This window comes from Artemia franciscana, chromosome 8 (genome assembly GCF_032884065.1).
Source record: "Artemia franciscana chromosome 8, ASM3288406v1, whole genome shotgun sequence".
NCBI lineage: Eukaryota > Metazoa > Arthropoda > Branchiopoda > Anostraca > Artemiidae > Artemia > Artemia franciscana.
In genome coordinates, this window is record NC_088870.1 from 20,050,616 (window position 1) to 20,070,434 (window position 19,819).

At 35.1% G+C, this 19,819-nt stretch overlaps 1 protein-coding gene across 5 annotated transcripts in view; it reads left to right on the forward strand.

The window, feature by feature from the left end:
- The window catches only part of LOC136030108 (protein vav-like), a gene marked incomplete at its 3' end in the record, with an annotated part of 142,489 nt that overhangs the window by 88,675 nt on the left and 33,995 nt on the right, over positions 1-19,819 (forward strand). For 4 of the 5 annotated variants that reach the window (XM_065708782.1, XM_065708783.1, XM_065708785.1 and 1 more), the window contains 1 exon segment: positions 5,416-5,535. In XM_065708782.1, coding sequence (XP_065564854.1) covers positions 5,416-5,535 — 120 coding nt within the window. 5 annotated transcript variants of the gene reach the window in all.

Genomic DNA, 19,819 nt, shown 5'->3' on the forward strand with positions numbered 1-19,819 from the left:
AGGGAGGTTAGATATGGATCAAATTAGAAAAAAATTTCAAGAGAAACTCTTTCACGTCATCAAAAATTCTGTTGAGGTCAGGTCTTATTACAAAACTCCGTAAAGGGTTTTTCAACCCTTTACTGGCATTATTCTTTTGTTTCCTTTTTTCTCCCTCAATCTTTCCTCTTATTTTTTTCTCCTTCACCTTTTCGTACTTTATAGTCTTAGTTTCTCGAGAAAATTTTAATCTTGAGTTTTGTATTGATTTTGTTTTCTTTCTCACTGACTTTCGTTTGTTATTGACTTTCCTCTCATGCTCTTTCTCCTTCGCCTTTTCGTAATTTATAATCTTAGTTTCTCGAGAACATTTTAATCTTGGGTTTTGCATTGATTTTGTTTTCTTTCTCACTGACTTTCGTTTGTTATTGACTTTCCTCTCATGCTCTTTCTCCTTCACCTTTTCGTAATTTATAGTCTCTGTTTCTCGAGAACATTTTACTCTCGAGTTTTGCATTGATTTTGTTTCCTTTCTCATTGTCTTTCCTTTGACATTGACTTTTCTCTCATTTTCTTTCGCCCTTGCCTTTTCGTAACTTATAGTCTCAGTTCTTCAAGAACGTTTTGCTCTTGAGTTTTGTATTGATTTTGTTTCCTTTCTCATTGACTTTCCTTTGTCATTGACTTTCCACTCATTTTCTTTCTCATTTACCTTTTCGTAATTTATAGTCTCAGTTTCTCGAGAACCTTTTACTCTTGAGTTTTGCTTTGATTTTGTTTCCTTTCTCATTGACTTTTCTTTGTCATTAACTTTCCTTATATAGTCTTAGTTTCTCGAGAACATTTTACTCTTGAGTTTTGCTTTGATTTTGTCTCCTTTCTCGTTGAATTTCTTTGTCATTGACTTTCCTCTCATTTTCTTTCTCCTTTACCTTTTCGTAATTTATAGTCTTAGTTTCTCGAAAACATTTTACTCTTGAGTTTTGCTTTGATTTTGTTGTAGGACAAACTCGCCTCACTGGGGAACATTTTATTTCCTACATATTCTTTCTATATTTTTGTCGTAAGTATAGTGATACTTTTTTGCTAATAAATAAAAAAAAATAAAAAAAAAATGCTGAAGTTGAATATTCAACCCTTATTTGATTTAATGTTGTTCGGTGGGGTCATCTACTTTTCAAAAACATTTGAAGTCATTACGTGCTCTCCAAAATTCGGCCATTCGGGTTCTTGTTAATTGTGATAACCGCATATCAGTTAGAGATGGTTATAATACAATTAATATTTTACCAATTTCAGGTCTTTTTAATTTTTATAAGGTTCTATTTGTTTTTGATATATTGCATAAAAACGCACCTGAATGTTTGGTTGGTGTTTTTGAGAGAGATGAGCCTGAATATGAGACAGGGAATTCGTCAGCAATTATAAAACCGATTAAAAGGTCTACAAAGTCTGCATTTTTGATTCGCCATATTCCTCCTTCTATATGAGAGTCCCTTCCTTATGATATGGTTCGAGAGACGAATCGACCGACTTTTTATGGGTTGCTTAGGAACCAGTGTATTGGTATTTATGATTTATGATTTTTATCTTTTTTTTTATATATATATAGATAAAGTAGGGAAGTGAATAATAGTGTTGTTATATTAGGTTAGTGTAGCACAGGGTCTCAAGTGGTTATAGTTTTTGCTTGCTTTTGTTTTGTTTTTTGCTTTTTAGGGAAATCCATTGATAAGTGATTGGTTTTGTAGTTTCGAGAATGGTCGCACAAGTTATAAGGAGTTTTGGCAAAATTTTCTTTAGAACTCCGTACCCTCCTTAGAAATCACTTGATTCTTTACGAAACTTCCGGTTTTTAAACTTAGTTCTCCTGGCTGTATTTTGTTTTCTATGGGAAAAGTCGAGACGGTCGTTGAAAATTGCCCTATTCCCCGTTAAATCAATTACTATGTACGTGCATGCTAGCATGTTTTTTTTTAGATAGATGCCAATCTTTGATAATGAATTATTGTCATACAGATTTTGGCAGGGATATCAAAAATTAATCCTTCTGTGTGCTTCACTTCTTTTCCCAACGAATTTTGGCTATATTTCGATATTTCCTCTTTTCTTCGAAATGGGTATGGTAATAATGCAAATTTTAAAAGAGGTTTATTATTGAAAATACAGTTAATGAGAAAAGCGAAGACAAAGAAGGAAAGCGAAAAGAGGGAGACAGGGAGCGTGAGTGACAGGATTTAAACAAAGTGTAAGCCAGATACCAAAAATAGTATTAACACAAACCAAATAGCTATGCATTAAATAATAGTTGGGGCTGCTCATTAATTTCTGTACCCGATCAGTTCAAGTATATTCTAAGGGGCATGAATATAGACCATTTTGGTGCCATCAAACCAAAAAAGTAATTTAGGTGATATGATAGTACCTTCCTGGGAAAAGGGGACCGGTGGGATAATTACTTGCTGAATACGCAACGTTAGGGAATCAAAAAGTAATAATATATATAGTTGAAAATAGGGAACAAAGATCTGTTAAGTAGTACCCCCTCATGCCCCCTAAAAAATATAAAGTCATAAGAATCAAACATCTATGCTAGAAAATGTTTACAATGTCATCAAATTTTTTCATTATTTTTCAACGAGTATCATAATTAGCATCTCTAGATAGCAACTCTAGATCTGAACTCTAAAAGTCCTAAGAATTAAACTATATGATATGAAATATAAAGTCATAAGAATTAAACATCTATGCAAAAAAATATCTACTATTTCATCAGATTTGTTCATTTGTTTTCAAAAAGTATCAGAATTAGCAACATGCTACCCGAACTCTACAAACCTTTGAGCTCCGAAACTTGAAAGATACTACCCAGAGATTGGAGTACCGACACGGGCACCGAAGGCCCGATTAGGTAGAGCCTTCCTTGAGAGCATAATACAAGACAATTTTAAAATAACCATATAACTTTATTTTCTTATACAAGAATAAACAGACACACTATTTAAAATCATATTCAACGTTTCTTTCTATTGGAGGGTCTTGTCTCGAAATTTAATGTTGAGAGTATGACCAAAACGGACAAAGAATTTTCAATTTTGTAAATTCGTCGCAGCATAGCTTCTAAGATGACCAATAATTCACACAATCTTAAAAATTTTCACGTCATGTTTTTTGTGGGTTAATCTTCTTGAGTTAACATCCTTTCAATTGAAGCTTATAGTAGCTTATCTGTTTTTCTAACTCGGCAATACTGTTTTCATACTCAATAACGTTTTGTTTTAAAGCTTGCGTTTTGAGTTTTTTCCGCTCTCTCATTTCCTTAGCTGCTTTTGCATTACTGTTTCTTCTTTCTCCAGGATTCAAGTTGTTATTTCTCTTTCTATTTTGACTCTTTTCCTCGGTAGCTTTCGTCTTCTTTTTTTTACTTTTTGTCATGGATTCGAGCTCGTTATTTAAATAATGAGCAATCCTTAATCTGTCTTCATTCCTGCATACGCTATCAAACTCATCATCAGAGTAACCTTCACCATCACCTTTTGGTGGCTTCCATTCATCTTCACTATCTTCCAAGTCAGTAAGATCATAGACACTGCTTAGATCTTTCTCTAATTCATCATCGTCGAGTTTGTATTGAAAACGCAAGCACTTCTTCCTATTGGAAGACCTGGTATTGTAAGCTCTATTTGTTTGCGCTTCTAGACCGCTCTCTTCTGACATTTGTACTTGCATAATTGATACTATTAATAATTAAACTGTTTAGATACAGGTTGTTTCTGATACTGATCTCCAATAAAGTTCTGGCCTTAATTTATATCCGTTTAAAGCTGACGTCATTCAACAGTAATTAGAGAAAAATGACGTTCTGTAAACTCCGTTCGAAACGTAGAAAAATGACGTCATCAAAAAAGAGTAATTACTTTGTAATTACTTTCAACTGTAAGACTTCACTGAATTTAATAGTCAGTGTTATCATTTAACAAAGAAATACAAAGCTACGAGTTTGCTATGTTTAACGCTTTTCATATTTTTAATGTTTTTGGAGCTATCGTCTTAGCAAATGTAACCAAAATGCATTTTAGCATGATGCCTCAGAATCAGACGTAATTTAGACGTTTATTAGACGTAATGATACAGACGTAATTTAGCATGCTGTCATTAGACATAACACATAAATGACCCACATACAGTCCACAAATGCCTTCTGGGTTCGTTCATAGCAAAAAGGTGCATAGAAATAGGTACTCAGCGAAAAGTTTTAGGGGGCATGGAAGACAATTTTTATGGGCAATACGTTTGAAACACCAGAAAGCCCATTTGTGTACTATCATTTTTAATATGTCTCTAGAAAGCTGTCCATCCCAATCTTGGCGAAAAATTTCTTCAATAAAATAGATATTCACATAATGATCTAAAATGTGCGAAAAGTCAAAAAATAAAGCATAATTTTTTAAGTAACTTTTATTTATGTATAGGGGGAGGGTAAAGTAGTAAGAGTGCCGTTAAAGATACTATTTAGTGTAAGGGTTCTGTTAAATACTTGTGTGTTTGTATTGATGAAATTCGTCTTTCAAGGAGCATGTTAACAAAATATCCATTCGGTTTTTCCCTGAGGAGGAAAATAAAAAATATATAAGAATGTTGGCATGTGATACCGTATGGGACTTTTAAGTAAATAGGCCTTTTCATAGATGCCGGTTATTCAAAAGTTTTTAAACAAAATTGTCAATTCTAGTTTCTAATTTTTGTCTGAGAACATGGCTTCTTCATTACTTCATTTTATTCCTAATTATTTATTGAGCTATTTCATTTTGTTTTGTTTTTGGTAGTCGTAGATCCTCCCCATCTAATTCATTGACATGGATTTCAAAATTCTTTTGGATATTTCTTTCCTCTTATTAATTTAAAGCTTCTGTTACTATGGGTTTTAGTTCGCTTTTTACAAGGTTCTAGCTGTTGCAGTAGTCATAGTAAACCCACAGGAAAATGCCTTTGACTTTTTCATTACTGGAACCTAATAAACAGCGGGCAACATCTCTACAGTGGCGGTTCTGGCCTCTCTGGCGCTGGGACAAAATCTTGATCAGTCCCCCCCCTTGTCTCTTCAAAATGTTCACTTATTACCCAATTTTTCATTTATTCATGTCTGACTTTTCTTACTGTATATGGGAAAAGATGAAAAAGTAAAAATTTCTGATTTAATTTGCTTATACTTACTGCCGAGTGCTTCCTCCAATTTATTTCAATAAAAAATTAATTTACAATGAACAATGATTAAGAAAGTGGGCCTATTTGTCTCTCTAGAAGTAGGGAATATCGTGACTGGCCTATAAAAACGTCACAAATATAAAACAATGAAATTAAAGGGCACTTGTTACCATGGAATTGTAGTAAAGTAATCTTTCTTTTCACTTTTCAATTACCTTTTAATATTTTTAGAAGTGCCAACAAGAAGCTCATAAAGGTCACTTCAAGCTCAAGGATTTACTGGCGGTACCGATGCAAAGAATACTCAAATATCATTTGCTTTTAAAAGAGCTCATCAAACACACGCAACAAGTAAGACTCCTCTAATAAATACTCTTTTGAACACAAAGAACCTGTGGTTTGTAAGGACTATGATCCATTGTAAAGTTTTAGTTTTTGTGTTTTTTGTAACAGCTTTACTTGCTTAGGTAATGTCAAACAGTTCAAGGTAATGAACTGTAAAAAAGGAGTGACATTTTTCAATAGTAACCGAAACTCTAAGAAACAGAGTCTTGACAACAACAGATACATCAAAAGAATCGAATTTTGATGCTGATTCGAAATATATAAATGTTACCCATCAAGAGTTACGAGTCTGAGAAAATTTGCTCAATTTTTGATAAGGGGAAAAATACCCCCAAAACATAGAGTGATCTTAATGAAAGTCATTGTATCAAATTCAGCATATTAGAGAATCCTGTTGAAGGGGTTTCAAGCTCCTAAGACGAATGCAAAGTTTTGCATTTTTTTTGCCAGAACAAAGATCACGGATGCGTCTTTACTTCTATTTTTGTTTTTTCCAGGGGTAAATGCATCGAACCAATGATCCTAGAAGAATAGGAGAGGGATGTTTTGATCGGAAATCAAAAGTTCTAATGCCCTTTTTGAGTGGCCAAAAAGATTGGAGGGGAGCTAACCCTCCGTCCACGCCCTTTTGTCTCCAAAGTTGTCCGATCAAAATTTTGCGATAGCTATTTTGTTCAGAAAAGTGGGAACATTCAATTACTGTGTATTTTAGGATAATATGACCCCCCCCCCTACTGCCCATGGGAAAAGAGCTATAAGTTACAAAATTTACCCATTGTTTACATAAAATACTTTTCAGCCAGGATGGAATTGTCCGGAGAGAATTTTACGGGGTGGGGGCATATTTTGAGTAGGAGGATCTTTCGATGGAGGAATGTCTCGTATGGGAAGAAAATTTTTCACGAAGGGGGATGAATAAGACCAAGCACTATTTACTGGCAACATAAACTATCACAAATTAAATAACAAGTTTTTAAGAACAAATTTTTTTCAACGGAAAGTAAGAAGCAGCATTGAAACTCAAAAACGAACAGAAATTATTGCGTTTGTGAAGGGAGTGCTTCTCTCCTTTATACCTTGCTCTTTACGCTAAAGTTTAAATGTTTTCTCAATTTCTTAAGAACGACTCCTGAAACACAAGGGCCGTTTAATTAGAGCAAGAAGTTTATTTAAAGTTCTAAAAAAACTTTACTGTGAAGAGCAATGTATCGAGGAGGGGGTGGCGCTCCGAAAAACGGAGGAAGATTTGCTAGATGTTTTCCAGAGATATTTTCTACGGATTGTTTTAGGTATCCAGTTTGTTATCCGGAGCTAAAAAATATCTACTATTTCATCAGATTTGTTCATTTGTTTTCAAAAAGTATCAGAATTAGCAACATGCTACCCGAACTCTACAAACCTTTGAGCTCCGAAGCTTGAAAGATAATACCCAGAGATTGGAGTACCGACACGGGCACCGAAGGCCCGATTAGGTAGAGAATTCCTTGAGAGCATAATACAAGACAATTTTAAAATAATCATATAACTTTATTTTCTTATACAAGAATAAACAGACACACTATTTAAAATCATATTCAACGTTTCTTTCTATTGGAGGGCCTTGTCTCAAAATTTAATGTTGAGAGTATGACCAAAACGGACAAAGAATTTTCAATTTTGTAAATTCGTCGCAGCATAGCTTCTAAGATGACCAATAATTCACACAATCTTAAAAATTTTCACGTCATGTTTTTTGTGGGTTAATCTTCTTGAGTTAACATCCTTTCAATTGAAGCTTATAGTAGCTTATCTGTTTTTCTAACTCGGCAATACTGTTTTCATACTTAATAACGTTTTGTTTTAAAGCTTGCGTTTTGAGTTTTTTCCGCTCTCTCATTTCCTTAGCTGCTTTTGCATTACTGTTTCTTCTTTCTCCAGGATTCAAGTTGTTATTTCTCTTTCTATTTTGACTCTTTTCCTCGGTAGCTTTCGTCTTCTTTTTTTTACTTTTTGGCATGGATTCGAGCTCGTTATTTAAATAATGAGCAATCCTTAATCTGTCTTCATTCCTGCATACGCTATCGAACTCATCATCAGAGTAACCTTCGTCATCACCTTTTGGTGGCTTCCATTCATCTTCACTATCTTCCAAGTCAGTAAGATCATAGACACTGCTTAGATCTTTCTCTAATTCATCATCGTCGAATTTGTATTGAAAACGCAAGCACTTCTTCCTATTGGAAGACCTGGTATTGTAAGCTCTATTTGTTTGCGCTTCTAGACCGCTCTCTTCTGACATTTGTACTTGCATAATTGATGCTATTAATAATTAAACTGTTTAGATACAGGTTGTTTCTGATACTGATCTCCAATAAAATTCTGGCCCTAATTTATATCCGTTTAATGCTGACGTCATTCAACAGTAATTAGAGAAAAATGACGTTCTGTAAACTCCGTTCGAAACGTAGAAAAATGACGTCATCAAAAAAAGTAATTACTTTGTAATTACTTTCAACTGTAAGACTTCACTGAATTTAATAGTCAGTGTTATCATTTAATAAAGAAATACAAAGCTACGAGTTTGCTATGTTTAACGCTTTTCATATTTTTAATGTTTTTGGAGCTATCGTCTTAGCAAATGTAACCAAAATGCATTTTAGCATGATGCCTCAGAATCAGACGTAATTTAGACGTTTATTAGACGTAATGATACAGACGTAATTTAGCATGCTGTCATTAGACATAACACATAAATGACCCACATACAGTCCACAAATGCACTTTTGGATCCGTTCATAGCAAAAAGGTGCATAGAAATTGGTACTCAGCGAAAAGTTTTAGGGGGCATGGAAGGCAATTTTTATGGGCAATACGTTTGAAACACCAGAAAGCCCATTTGTGTACTATCATTTTTAATATGTCTCTAGAAAGCTGTCCATCCCAATCTTGGCGAAAAATTTCTTCAATAAAATAGATATTCACATAATGATCTAAAATGTGCGAAAAGTCAAAAAATAAAGCATATTTTTTTTAAATAACTTTTATTTATGTATAGGGGGAGGTAACAACAATAGTTACATCAAAAGAATCTAATTTTGATGCTGATTCAAAATATATAAATGTTACCCATCAAGAGTTACGAGCCTGAGAAAATTTGCTCCTTTTTGATAAGGGGAAAAATACCCCCAAAACATAGAGTGATCTTAATGAAAGTCATTGTATCAAATTCAGCATATTAGAGAATCCTGTTGAAGGGGTTTCAAGCTCCTAAGACGAATGCAAAGTTTTGCATTTTTTTTGCCAGAACAAAGATCACGGATGCGTCTTTACTTCTATTTTTGTTTTTTCCAGGGGTAAATGCATCGAACCAATGATCCTAGAAGAATAGGAGAGGGATGTTTTGATCGGAAATCAAAAGTTCTAATGCCCTTTTTGAGTGGCCAAAAAGATTGGAGGGGTGCTAACCCTCCGTCCACGCCCTTTTGTCTCCAAAGTCGTCCGATCAAAATTTTGCGATAGCTATTTTGTTCAGAAAAGTGGGAAGATTCAATTACTGTGTATTTTAGGATAATATGACCCCCCCCCCTACTGCCCGTGGGAAAAGAGCTATAAGTTACAAAATTTACCCATTGTTTACATAAAATACTTTTCAGCCAGGATGGAATTGTCCGGAGAGAATTTTACGGGGTGGGGGCATATTTTGAGTTGGAGGATCTTTCGATGGAGGAATGTCTCGTATGGGAAGAAAATTTTTCATGAAGGGGGATGAATAAGACCAAGCACTATTTACTGGCAACATAAACTATCACAAATTAAATAACGAGTTTTTAAGAACAAGTTTTTTTCAACGGAAAGTAAGAAGCAGCATTGAAACTCAAAACGAACAGAAATTATTGCGTTTGTGAAGGGAGTGCTTCTCTCCTTTATACCTTGCTACATACGCCAAAGTTTAACTGTTTTCTCAATTTCTTAAGAACGACTCCTGAAACACAAGGGCCGTTTAAATAGAGCAAGAAGTTTATTTAAAGTTCTAAAAAACTTTACTGTGAAGAGCAGTGTATCGAGGAGGGGGTGGCGCTCCGAAAGACGGAGGAAGATTTGCTAGATGTTTTCCAGAGATATTTTCTACGGATTGTTTTAGGTATCCAGTTTTTTATCCGGAGTTCTCCAGGGTTTCGGAGATATCTGGGGTTCTCCGAAAAAAAGAAGAAGGATTTGCTAAAAGTGTGTCAGAGAAATTGTCTACGAATTGCTTTAGGTATCCAGTTTGTTATCCAGAGTTCTCTGGGGTTCCGGAGATATCCGGGGTTCTCCGAAAAAAGGAGAGGAATTTACTAGATATTTTCCAAAGAAATCGTCTACGGATTGTTTTAGGCATCCGGAGTTCTTTTGGGTTCCGGGGTTCTCCAAAAAAAAGGAGAAGGATTTTCTAAAAGTTGTCAGAGAAACCGCCTGTGGTTTGTTTTGGGTACCCAACTGACTGACCGTATCTCAAATAGCAAGCTGCACGGAAAATGTTATTTAACCCGGATTTCTATGGCCATAATGAGTGAAAGCATGAGATTCCTAAATCACGTTCAACGGATTAAGGATGACAGATTGCCAAAGTTTTTTTTGTCCGGTAACTGTCTAGGGGTAAACGAAAAACAGGTCATCTCCTAATGTGGTGGTAGAATTTCGTAAAGAAAAATTTAAGGTAAATGGGGACTTCTTGGTAGGGTGTAAAGAGGGAGGCTTTGAGTAGATCAGGATGGAGGAAGAGCGTGCGTAGCTGTGTTGGCCTCAGTCAGCTTAATGCTTTAGGGATTTGTTAGCTGTAGTGGTAGTAGTAATTGTATATTCTTGTGTAAATCGAAAATTGGAAAATCATTTCATCGTTTTATACAGTTTTATCAAAAATCGGTCGAAATTGTAAAAATCGGTCAGGGCCATTGAAATTTTGTTTAGAGCCCTAATTTGGACACCGTTTTCATATTACTGACGTAACATTCATTTGGGTTTTTTATCATTATATTTCCTTAATTTATTTTTGCAAGCCTGCTTAGTGCGATGAATTGTGAAGAAAAGAAAAAAGAAAAAATAGGTTAATCATCTAAAGAAAAAGACAAAGAACAACACAAACAAGAAAAAAAGAAAAAAAAACAACAAATAAATAACACTCACACTTTGGAAATTTATCAAGATGTGAGTTTTATTTATTTGTTTTGTCTTTTGTTCTTTTTTCTCTCTTGTTTGTGCTGTTCTTTGTCTTTTTCTTTAGATGATCAATTATTCCTTTTTTTTTCTTTTTTTCCGTTGAAAAGGTTTTCGGATGTGGAGTCGAAATATTTGGAACTTTTTATTAATTAGTATTTTTGTTGCTTCTGTTTTTAGTACGTTTGTCACTGCTTTCTTTAAATTAAGCCCATTTTCTCTCTTAAACTGTCTAGGGGCAAAACCAGGGGTTAATATTCAGTATTTATTTGAAGAACAATAAAATTTTATAAGATGCGTAAAGCTTTTTTGTGCGATTTTTTCTTTCTCTTAAGATGAAATCTACTCATCGATCACTTTGTTAAAGCAAAATCCAAGTGTTAAAAGTGAAATATCACTAACGCCCTTTTGGCAAAATTATGTCTTCGTTCTTCATCTCCTTTAACTTGAATTGACTTAACGCTCTTACTCAGCTGGGTCGCCAGTGTAGTCTGAAAACAAGCTGACAGTGCTGGCAGTCTTCTCCAGGTGGTCCAAGGGTAGGGACGGGGCTTCCTTTGGGCTGATATTATGGCTGAAGAGATGTTTGTTTTTACATCAACCCACCTGATGCGTGACCCTTTAAATCAAGTTTAAAATGTTTTTGGTGTAAGTGAGGTTGATAGTATATCATCGTTCGAGTGTAAACTAGAAATAAAAATTCGAAAATGTGCCCATAAGTTTTAAACGCTCTTTAGGTAAAAGTGGTGCCAACCTCTTGTAAAGCTGAAGCTGAAAATGCATACTGTTTGTGCTTAGCAGATTTGGTATACCAATTTTTACCTTTTGTAATGTTTAGGAGTTATTTTCCAGTTTCAACTTAGTTCTGAGAACCCGCTTGCTAGACTAAGTTGCTTAAAAAAGGAGAAAAATGCAAATATTTCCTTCTTTATTGCTCAAACAGAAGTTTCTTTCGGTTTAAACCTTTTTTTCGCCGTTTGACTTCAAACTTCTATCTTTCTTGACGGTTCTCTTGCTTCTTTTTGTTCTTAAAACATTTCGGCGGATGTACTTGCCAAAATATCTGTATTTTCTGTCTCTTGCGCTCCATGGTAGCATTTTGGATTAATACTCTGCTTGGCAATACGGGACCCGGGATTTGATCCTAGTTTTCGCGAGGCTAAGCAACAGGCTTGCTACCTAACGTTTAAAAATAAGACCCAGCTACTGAAGCGTCAATACAGCGCTGTTATCGCCATCAATGGCTTGGGAAAATCTTAGGTCAATGTTCCTTTTACCTGAACAATTGTTTTGGGTCATGAAACTATTGTTAATAGACGCATTTTGACTTTTTGAACATCTTCTCTCTTGCAAAACTACCGCAAGCTCACCGTTATGGATTTATTCCGGCTCAAATATCCTGTACTTACACATATAGAATTGCAATCATATCCGTTTTCGTTGATCGGATATTTGAAATCGCGAATCTGTAATAGTTTAGAAACAAATTTGGGCTATATATTTGCACATCAGGGGGGTGGGGGTAAAGCATAGCATGTATTAAATACGTAAACTAACCATTGCTGTATTTAATATATGCTATACTTTACCCCCCCCCCCCCTAATGTGCAAATATATAATAACTCCATAACGGTGAGTTTGCGGTAATTTTGCAAGAGAGAAAAGATGTTAAAAAAATCAAAATGCATCTATTAACAATAGTTTCAGGACCCAAAACAATTGTTCAGGTAATAGGAACATTGACCAAATCTTATCCTTCATCTTTTTTTATGGCTGCTAATTGTCTTGTTTTTACTCTATGTTTAATTTATGTGGTCTTGCAAAAAATAAATAAAAAGAAAATTTTTTCAACTAAAATTAAGGAAAAACAATGAAACTTATAACCAACAGAAATTATTCCCTATATTAGGGGGGGGGGGGTGTCCCTTTTTCAACCATCACTTTTTGCGCTCTTTAAAATATTTTTCATTCAAATTCAACCACCCTTGTGTTGAGTCAGCCTTTCATAAAGAACTATTACAAAAAGTCAAGCTTTAGTGCAAAGAGCAAGGGTTGAGGAACTGGAAGAATCAGCCTCCTTCATATACGGGATGATTTCTGTTGGTTTTAAATTTTAATGCTGGTCTTTGCTTTTAGCTGAAAAACTTGTTTTTTGTTTAATTTCTGGCCGTTTTTTAAGTCATTCTACGGAATTCCTTCCATCCCTCCCATGCAAAATTTACCCTTGAAACTTTCCCCCCACAGAAAATTCTCCTCTTGGTAATCCCCCCCCCCTGTGCAGAAAGTTTCTCCCCAAAATTTCCGTATATTTCCCTATAAAAATACTATATGAGGCATTGAACAATTGTGAAAAATGTGTCACATTGTGAACTATGTGTAAATTGCGTAACTTATAGTCCTTTCTTTAGGGATTATGAGGGGTCATATCATCCCCGAAAGGGGATGACATGACCCGAAGTTATGACATGACCAAAGAGATTACATGACCCCCGAAGATATCTGGCTTTTCAGCTATGCTGAATCAAATGAACGTCTCAAGATTTTGACTGGAGGTTTCTGGGGAAAATGGGGCTTGTAAGGGGTGCTGGTTTCCCTCCAATCTTTTTGGTCACTTCAAAAAGGCACTATAACTTTGATTTCCGCTAAAATGAGCCATCCCTCGAGACCTCGGTCTACTAGGATCATTGATTCGATGCAATCACCCCTGAAAAATAAATAAATTAACTCGCATCCGTGATCTTTCTTTTGGCAGAAAAAATAAGATTTCTCATTTTTGTAGACAGGAGCTTACAGTGAGGTTCTCTGATATGCTGAATATGATTTTGTGGTTTTCATTAAGATCGCTTGACTTTTTAAGGGTGTTTACTCCTTTATCTGGTCTGGCAAATTTGTCTCAGGGTCGAAGCTTTTGACGAGTAAAATTATAGTTAATAAATTTTCTTATTTGGAATCAGTGTTAAAAGCCAACTATTTATGATACATATAACGTTATTAAAATTTTGTTTTTTGTCCCGAGTTTCGGTTACTATTGGGACGTTCCGATCGTTACTTTATCGCCACAAACTGCTTGAAAGACACGTTATTATTCTTTTTCAAGAAAATCATACAGTTTTTGTAAAAATTTTCTTACTAATTTGTCTTAAAACAGTTACTTCATTAAATGTGAGTAGAAAAGATGTAAAATTGCCGGATAAACTATTCATGTCAACAATGGATTTCTAACACGGCATCGAGCACTAAGAGATAGGGACGTCATTTCTAGGAAAAGGCGGGAGATATCGTTTATGTTTTTGGCTGATAGTGTTTTAAATGTTTGAGGAGTGAATAATCGGGAGCTGTTATTGCTCCCGATTGTAATAGCTCCCGATAGCTGGGAGTCATAAGAGATGGGATGTCATTCCTAGGAAAACGGGAGAGATAATGTTTACGTTTTGAATGTTTGGAGAGTCAAGAATCGGGCGCTGTTATTGCTATCAGGAAGCTTAATAGTAATAGCTCCCGGGATCTATAAGAGATGGAACGTCATTTCTAGGAAAATGAGGGAGATACCGTTTACGTTTTGAACTGATAATTTTTTGAAAAGTAGTGGAGTGAAGAACCGGGAGCTCTTATTGCTATCAGGGAGCCTAATTACAACAGCTCCCGATAGCTGGAAGTATTAAGAGATGGGATGTCATTTCTAGGAAATTGGGGGAGATAACGTTTACGTTTTGAATGTTCAAGGAGTGAAGAACCGGGCGCTGTTATTGCTATCAGGAAGCTTAATAACATTAGATTTCGATAGCCAGGATCTATTAGAGATGGAATGTCATTTCTAGGAAAATGAGGGAGATACCGTTTACGATCTGAACGGATAATTTTTTGAAAAGTAAAGGAATGAAGAATTGGGAGCTCTTATTGCCATCAGGGGGCCTAATATCAATAGTTCCCGATAGCTGGAAGTCATAAGAGATGGGATGTCGTTTCTAGGAAAACGGGGGAGATAACGTTTACATTTTGAATATTCGCGGAGTGAAGAATCATGAACTATTATTGCTATCCCTACAGAAAGACAATAAAACCGTATTTTATTGCACTAATAAAGGTATTATCTTTCCCTGGCAGGGGATTTTTCTTATTTTCTTTCTCTGATGGTCTAGATGACGGGAAATGAGAGGCTATTTATTAATTTGTGTCTTTGTATTAATTATTTTGGTTTCCTAGGATAGAGTGTTTTATGGATGTTTTTTGGTATTTTATAGTTTTTCTTATCTTTTTAATAGCTTTTTTGTAGTTTTGTTTTGGATAGGGTGTTTTTTTCGTGTTTTATAGTTTTTTATCTTTTTTTTATAGCAATAGTACTATTGGTTTCATTCATGAGTTTGTCCCTAGCCCTTTGAGCCATATGCTCGCCATTTATGTATCATGACGTTTTTTCAATAAAATCTTATGTATAGTTTATGGTCCATGTGAAATATGCGATTTTGCGACATGACTTCTACTTTATCGGACTCTAGAAGGACAAGAAACTTAGGTCATTTGACTTATTAGTTTCAGATCTATCCATTCACCTCAACAGATTTAAAAATACATCGTACTAGATTTTAGTTGCTTAGGGATCTTTTTAAAGCATTATCCTAACTTTCTTTAAGAACAGCAAATTTCCAAGTTTGGCGTTCTGAGAAGCCTTTTCAACATATTTTTCACCCTAAAAGTATGCAAAGCAAATTTAAAAATGAAATTCGGTACGTGGATAAAGCCTAGTATCATCTGCCAAACAATAGCACGAGCATTGTCAAACAGTTCGTGGTAACGAACTGTAGTAAGGAGCGATCCGGCTCAATAGTAACCAAAACTCTAAAAAATTGAATTTTGATATCAATAGCTACATCAAAAGAATCGCATTTTAATGCTGATTTTAAATATATAAGTTTCATCAAGTTTAGTCTTACCCATCAAAAGTTACGAGCCTGAGAAAATTTGCCTTATTTAGGAAAATAGGGGGAAACACCCCCTAAAAGTCGTAGGATCTTAACGAAAATGACACCATCAGATTCAGCGTCTCAGAGAACCCTACTGTAGAAGTTTCAAGCTCCTATCTACAAAAATGTGGAATTTTGTATTTTTTGCCAGAAGACAAATCACGGTTGCGTGTTTATTTGTTTTTTTTTTTTTTTGTTTTTTTTTCCCAGGGTTCATCGTATCGACCAAGTGGTCCTAGAATGTCGCAAAAGGGCTCATTCTAACGGAAATGAAAAGTTCTAGTGCCCTTTTTAAGTGACCAAAAAAATTGGAGGGCATCTAGGCCCCCTCCCACGCTCATTTTTTCCTAAAGTCAACGGATCAAAATTTTGAGATACCCATTTTGTTCAGCATAGTCAAAAACCATAAAAACTATGTCTTTGGGATGACTTACTCCCCCACAGTCTCTGGGGGAGGGGCTACAAGTTACAAAATTTGACCAGTGCTTACATATAGTAATGGTTATTGGGAAGTGTGTAGGCGTTTTCAGTAGGATTTTTTGGTTGGGGGGAGGGGTTGAAAATATGGGGATAGGCTGGGGGAGCTTTCCATCGAGGAATTTGTCATGGTAGAAGAAAATTTCCATGAAGGGAGCGCAGGATTTACTAGCATTATTAAAAAAAAAGAAATATGAAAAAGTTTTTTTTCAGCTGGAAGTAAAGAGCAGCATTAAAACTTAAAACGAACGGAAATTATTACCCATATGAGGAGCTCACCTCCTCCTAATACCCCGATCTTTACGCTAAAGTATTTTTAGTAATTTCAACTATTTATTTTACGGCTTTGGTGATTCAGGGGTCATTCTTAATGAATTGGGACAAAATCTAAGCTTTAGTGTAAAGAGCGAGGTACTGACGAGGGGGCGAACCCCCTCATATATGTAATAAAAACATGAGAATACAAAACTTCTTTACGTAAGCTAATTTATAAGTTACGTATATCTTTTAACTAAAAAAAAAGATTCTTAAAAAATTAAAAGTTCTAGTTGCCTTTATCTTAATTAACCAAAAAATCGGAGGGCAACTAGGCTTCATCCCCCGCTCTTTTTTCTCAAAATCATTCAATCAGAATTATGAGAAAGTCATTTAGCAAAAAAAAAATAATAAATATGCAAATTTCGGTTTAATTATTCCTCTCCGGAGAGCCAAAATCAAAACATGCATTGATTGAAAAACGTTCAGAAATTAAATAAAAAAAAACAAGTTTTTTTTAACTGAAAGTAAGGAGCAAAATTAAAACTTAAAACGAACAGAAATTACTTCGTATATGAAAGGGGCTGCTTCCTCACCAACATCCCGCTCTTTACGCTAAAGTTTTTTACTGTTTTAAAAAGAAGAGTTGAGAGAAAGAGTCAAACTTTAGCGTCAAGAGCGGGATGTTGATGAGGAAGCAGCCCATTTCATATACGAAGTAATTTCTGTTCGTTTTAAGTTTTAATTTTGCTCCTTACTTTCAGTTAAAAAAAACTTGTTTTTTTTTATTTAATCTTACTATAAAACATTCAAACCTTAGCATAGCAGAAATATAGCATACCAAAAACTAGTATAGAGGGCAATTTTTTTTTTTGGTTTTTATTCCAAACAGTTCGTGGTAACAAACTGTAGTAAGGAGAAACCCGGCTCAATAGTAAACTCTAAAAAACTGAATTTTGATGCCTATAGTTACATCAAAAGAATCAGATTTTTATGCTTATTTTAAATATATAAGTTTCATCAAATTTAATTTTACCCATCAAAAGTTACGAGCCTGAGAAAATTTGCCTTATTTTGGAAAACAGAGGGAAAGACGTTCTAAAAGTCATAGAATCTTAACGAAAGTCACACTATCACATTCAGCATATCAGAGAACCCTAGTGTAGAATTTTCGAACTGTTATCCACAAAAATGTGGAATTTCGTATTTTTTGCCAGAAGACTGATCACGTGTTTTTTTTTTTTTTTTTTTTTTTTTTTCAGGGGTGATCGTATCGACCCAGTGGTCCTAGAATGTTGTGAGAGGGATTATTCTAACGGATGAAATTTAGAGGGCACCTAGGCCCCCTGCCCCGCTCATTTTTCCCCAAAGTCAACGGATCATAATTTTGACATAGCCATTTTGTTTAGCATAGTTGAAAAGCCTAATAACTATGTCAGTGGGAACGACTTGCTCCCTCATAATTCCCAAGGGAGGGGCTGCAAGTTACAAACTTTGATCATTGTTTACGTATAGTAATGGTTATTGGGAAGTGTACAGACGACGTGATTCAGGGGTCGTTCTTTAAGAATTGGTACGAAATTCAAGCTTTAGTGTAAAGAGCGAGGTATTGACGAGGGGACGAACCTCCTCATATACGTAATGAAAATATACAAATATAGAAGTTCGTTACGTAAGCTAATTCGGAAGATACGTATGTCTATTTTAGTATTTACGTAGATTACGTATTAGATTTACGTATATTTATTACTAATAAAAACGTTCCTAAAAAATAAAAAATTGTAGTTGCATTTTTAAGTAACCAAAAATGGGAGGGCAACTAGGCCTCCTCCTCCACCTCTTTTTTATCGAAATCGTCCAATCAAAACTATTAGAAACCCATTTAGCCAAAAAAAAAGTAATATGCACAATTTTGTCTTAATTATTCATGGGTGGTAAGCCAAAATCAAAACATGCATTAATTCAAAAACGTCCAGAAATTAAATAATAAAAAAAAGTTTTTTTTTTACTGCAAGTAAGGAGCGACGTTAAAACTTAAAACGAACAAAAATTATTCCGTATTTGAAAGGCGTTTTCCCCTCCTCAACGCCTCGCTCTTTACGCTAAAGTTTTTATTATTTTAAAAGTAGAACTTTGACAAAAAATCAAACTTTAGCGCAAAGAGCGAGGCTTTGAGGAGGGGACAACCCCTTTCATATACGGAATAATTTTTTTAAGTTTTAATGTCGCTCCTTACTTGCAGTTAAAAAACGAGTTTTTTTTTTTTTTATTTCATACAGAGACGCTATCCATTGCAGGCTGCTGGATGCGTTTGTATTCATTTCAAGTTATTCACCCCATTTGTATTTTTGTTTTTGTGTGTTGAACTTTCATGTTTGCTATAATCGTCATCAAACAGTTCGTGGTAACGAACTGTAGTAAGGAGCGCACGGCTCAATAGTAACTGAAACTCTAAAAAAGGAATTTTGATACCAATAGTTACATCAAAAGAATTGCAGTTTTGTGATGATTTTAAATATACTAAATAAAAAAAAACAAGTTTTTTTAACTAAAAGTAAGAAGCGACATTAAAACTTAAAACGAACAGAAATTACTTCATATATGGAAGGGGCTGCTTCCTCATCAACGCCCCGCTCTTTATGCCAAAGTTTGACTATTTCTCTCAACTCTACTTTTTAAAACAGTAAAAAACAGTATGTTACTGAGAATGTCCGAAATTTCTTTTTCTCTGCTTGGATTCAATTGGCTTTGGATTTAGTCAGCTTTTTCAGTCTCATGCAAGCTATGATGGTAAAAGTTAAAGTTAGGTAAGGTTAGATTATGTTAGTTCATGTTAGGTGAGATTAGGTTAGGTTAAATTTGGTTCTAAATATTAGAAATTTATTAAGAACCTAACCTATGCTAACCTAACCTCACCTTCCAAACCGAATCTAACTTCACCTATCCTGCCATCACCAAACATTGCATCAAATTAAAAAAGTTTACTGGCAACGCTGACTAAATCCAAGGAGAAAAAATTTACAGGAATGTCGAAGTTCACACCTAGTTGGTGGGGGCGCTTCGCGCCCAACCCCCCCCCCCCCCCCCCAAGCCCCCCCGCGCGCGTAAGTCGTTACGCGCCATATTAGTTACGCGCCATTGTAGTTGTGTCCCTATGTCCCACCTGTGAATATAGATATATATATATATATATATATGTTTTTAACTACGTAAAACTTGCGAATATACAACATTCTTTGCTGTCCCATTGTCTGTGCATATAAATAGATTGTCAGGTTTACCGACTCTTGAACATGCAACATATAATGGTCCATGGGAAAACAATCCGTATTCAGATCTATACCTCATGATTCTAATGATTGCCCTTGAGCTTTGTTGATGGTGATTGCTAATCGACGATTCCCTGTGTCGCCGTCGTCATTTAT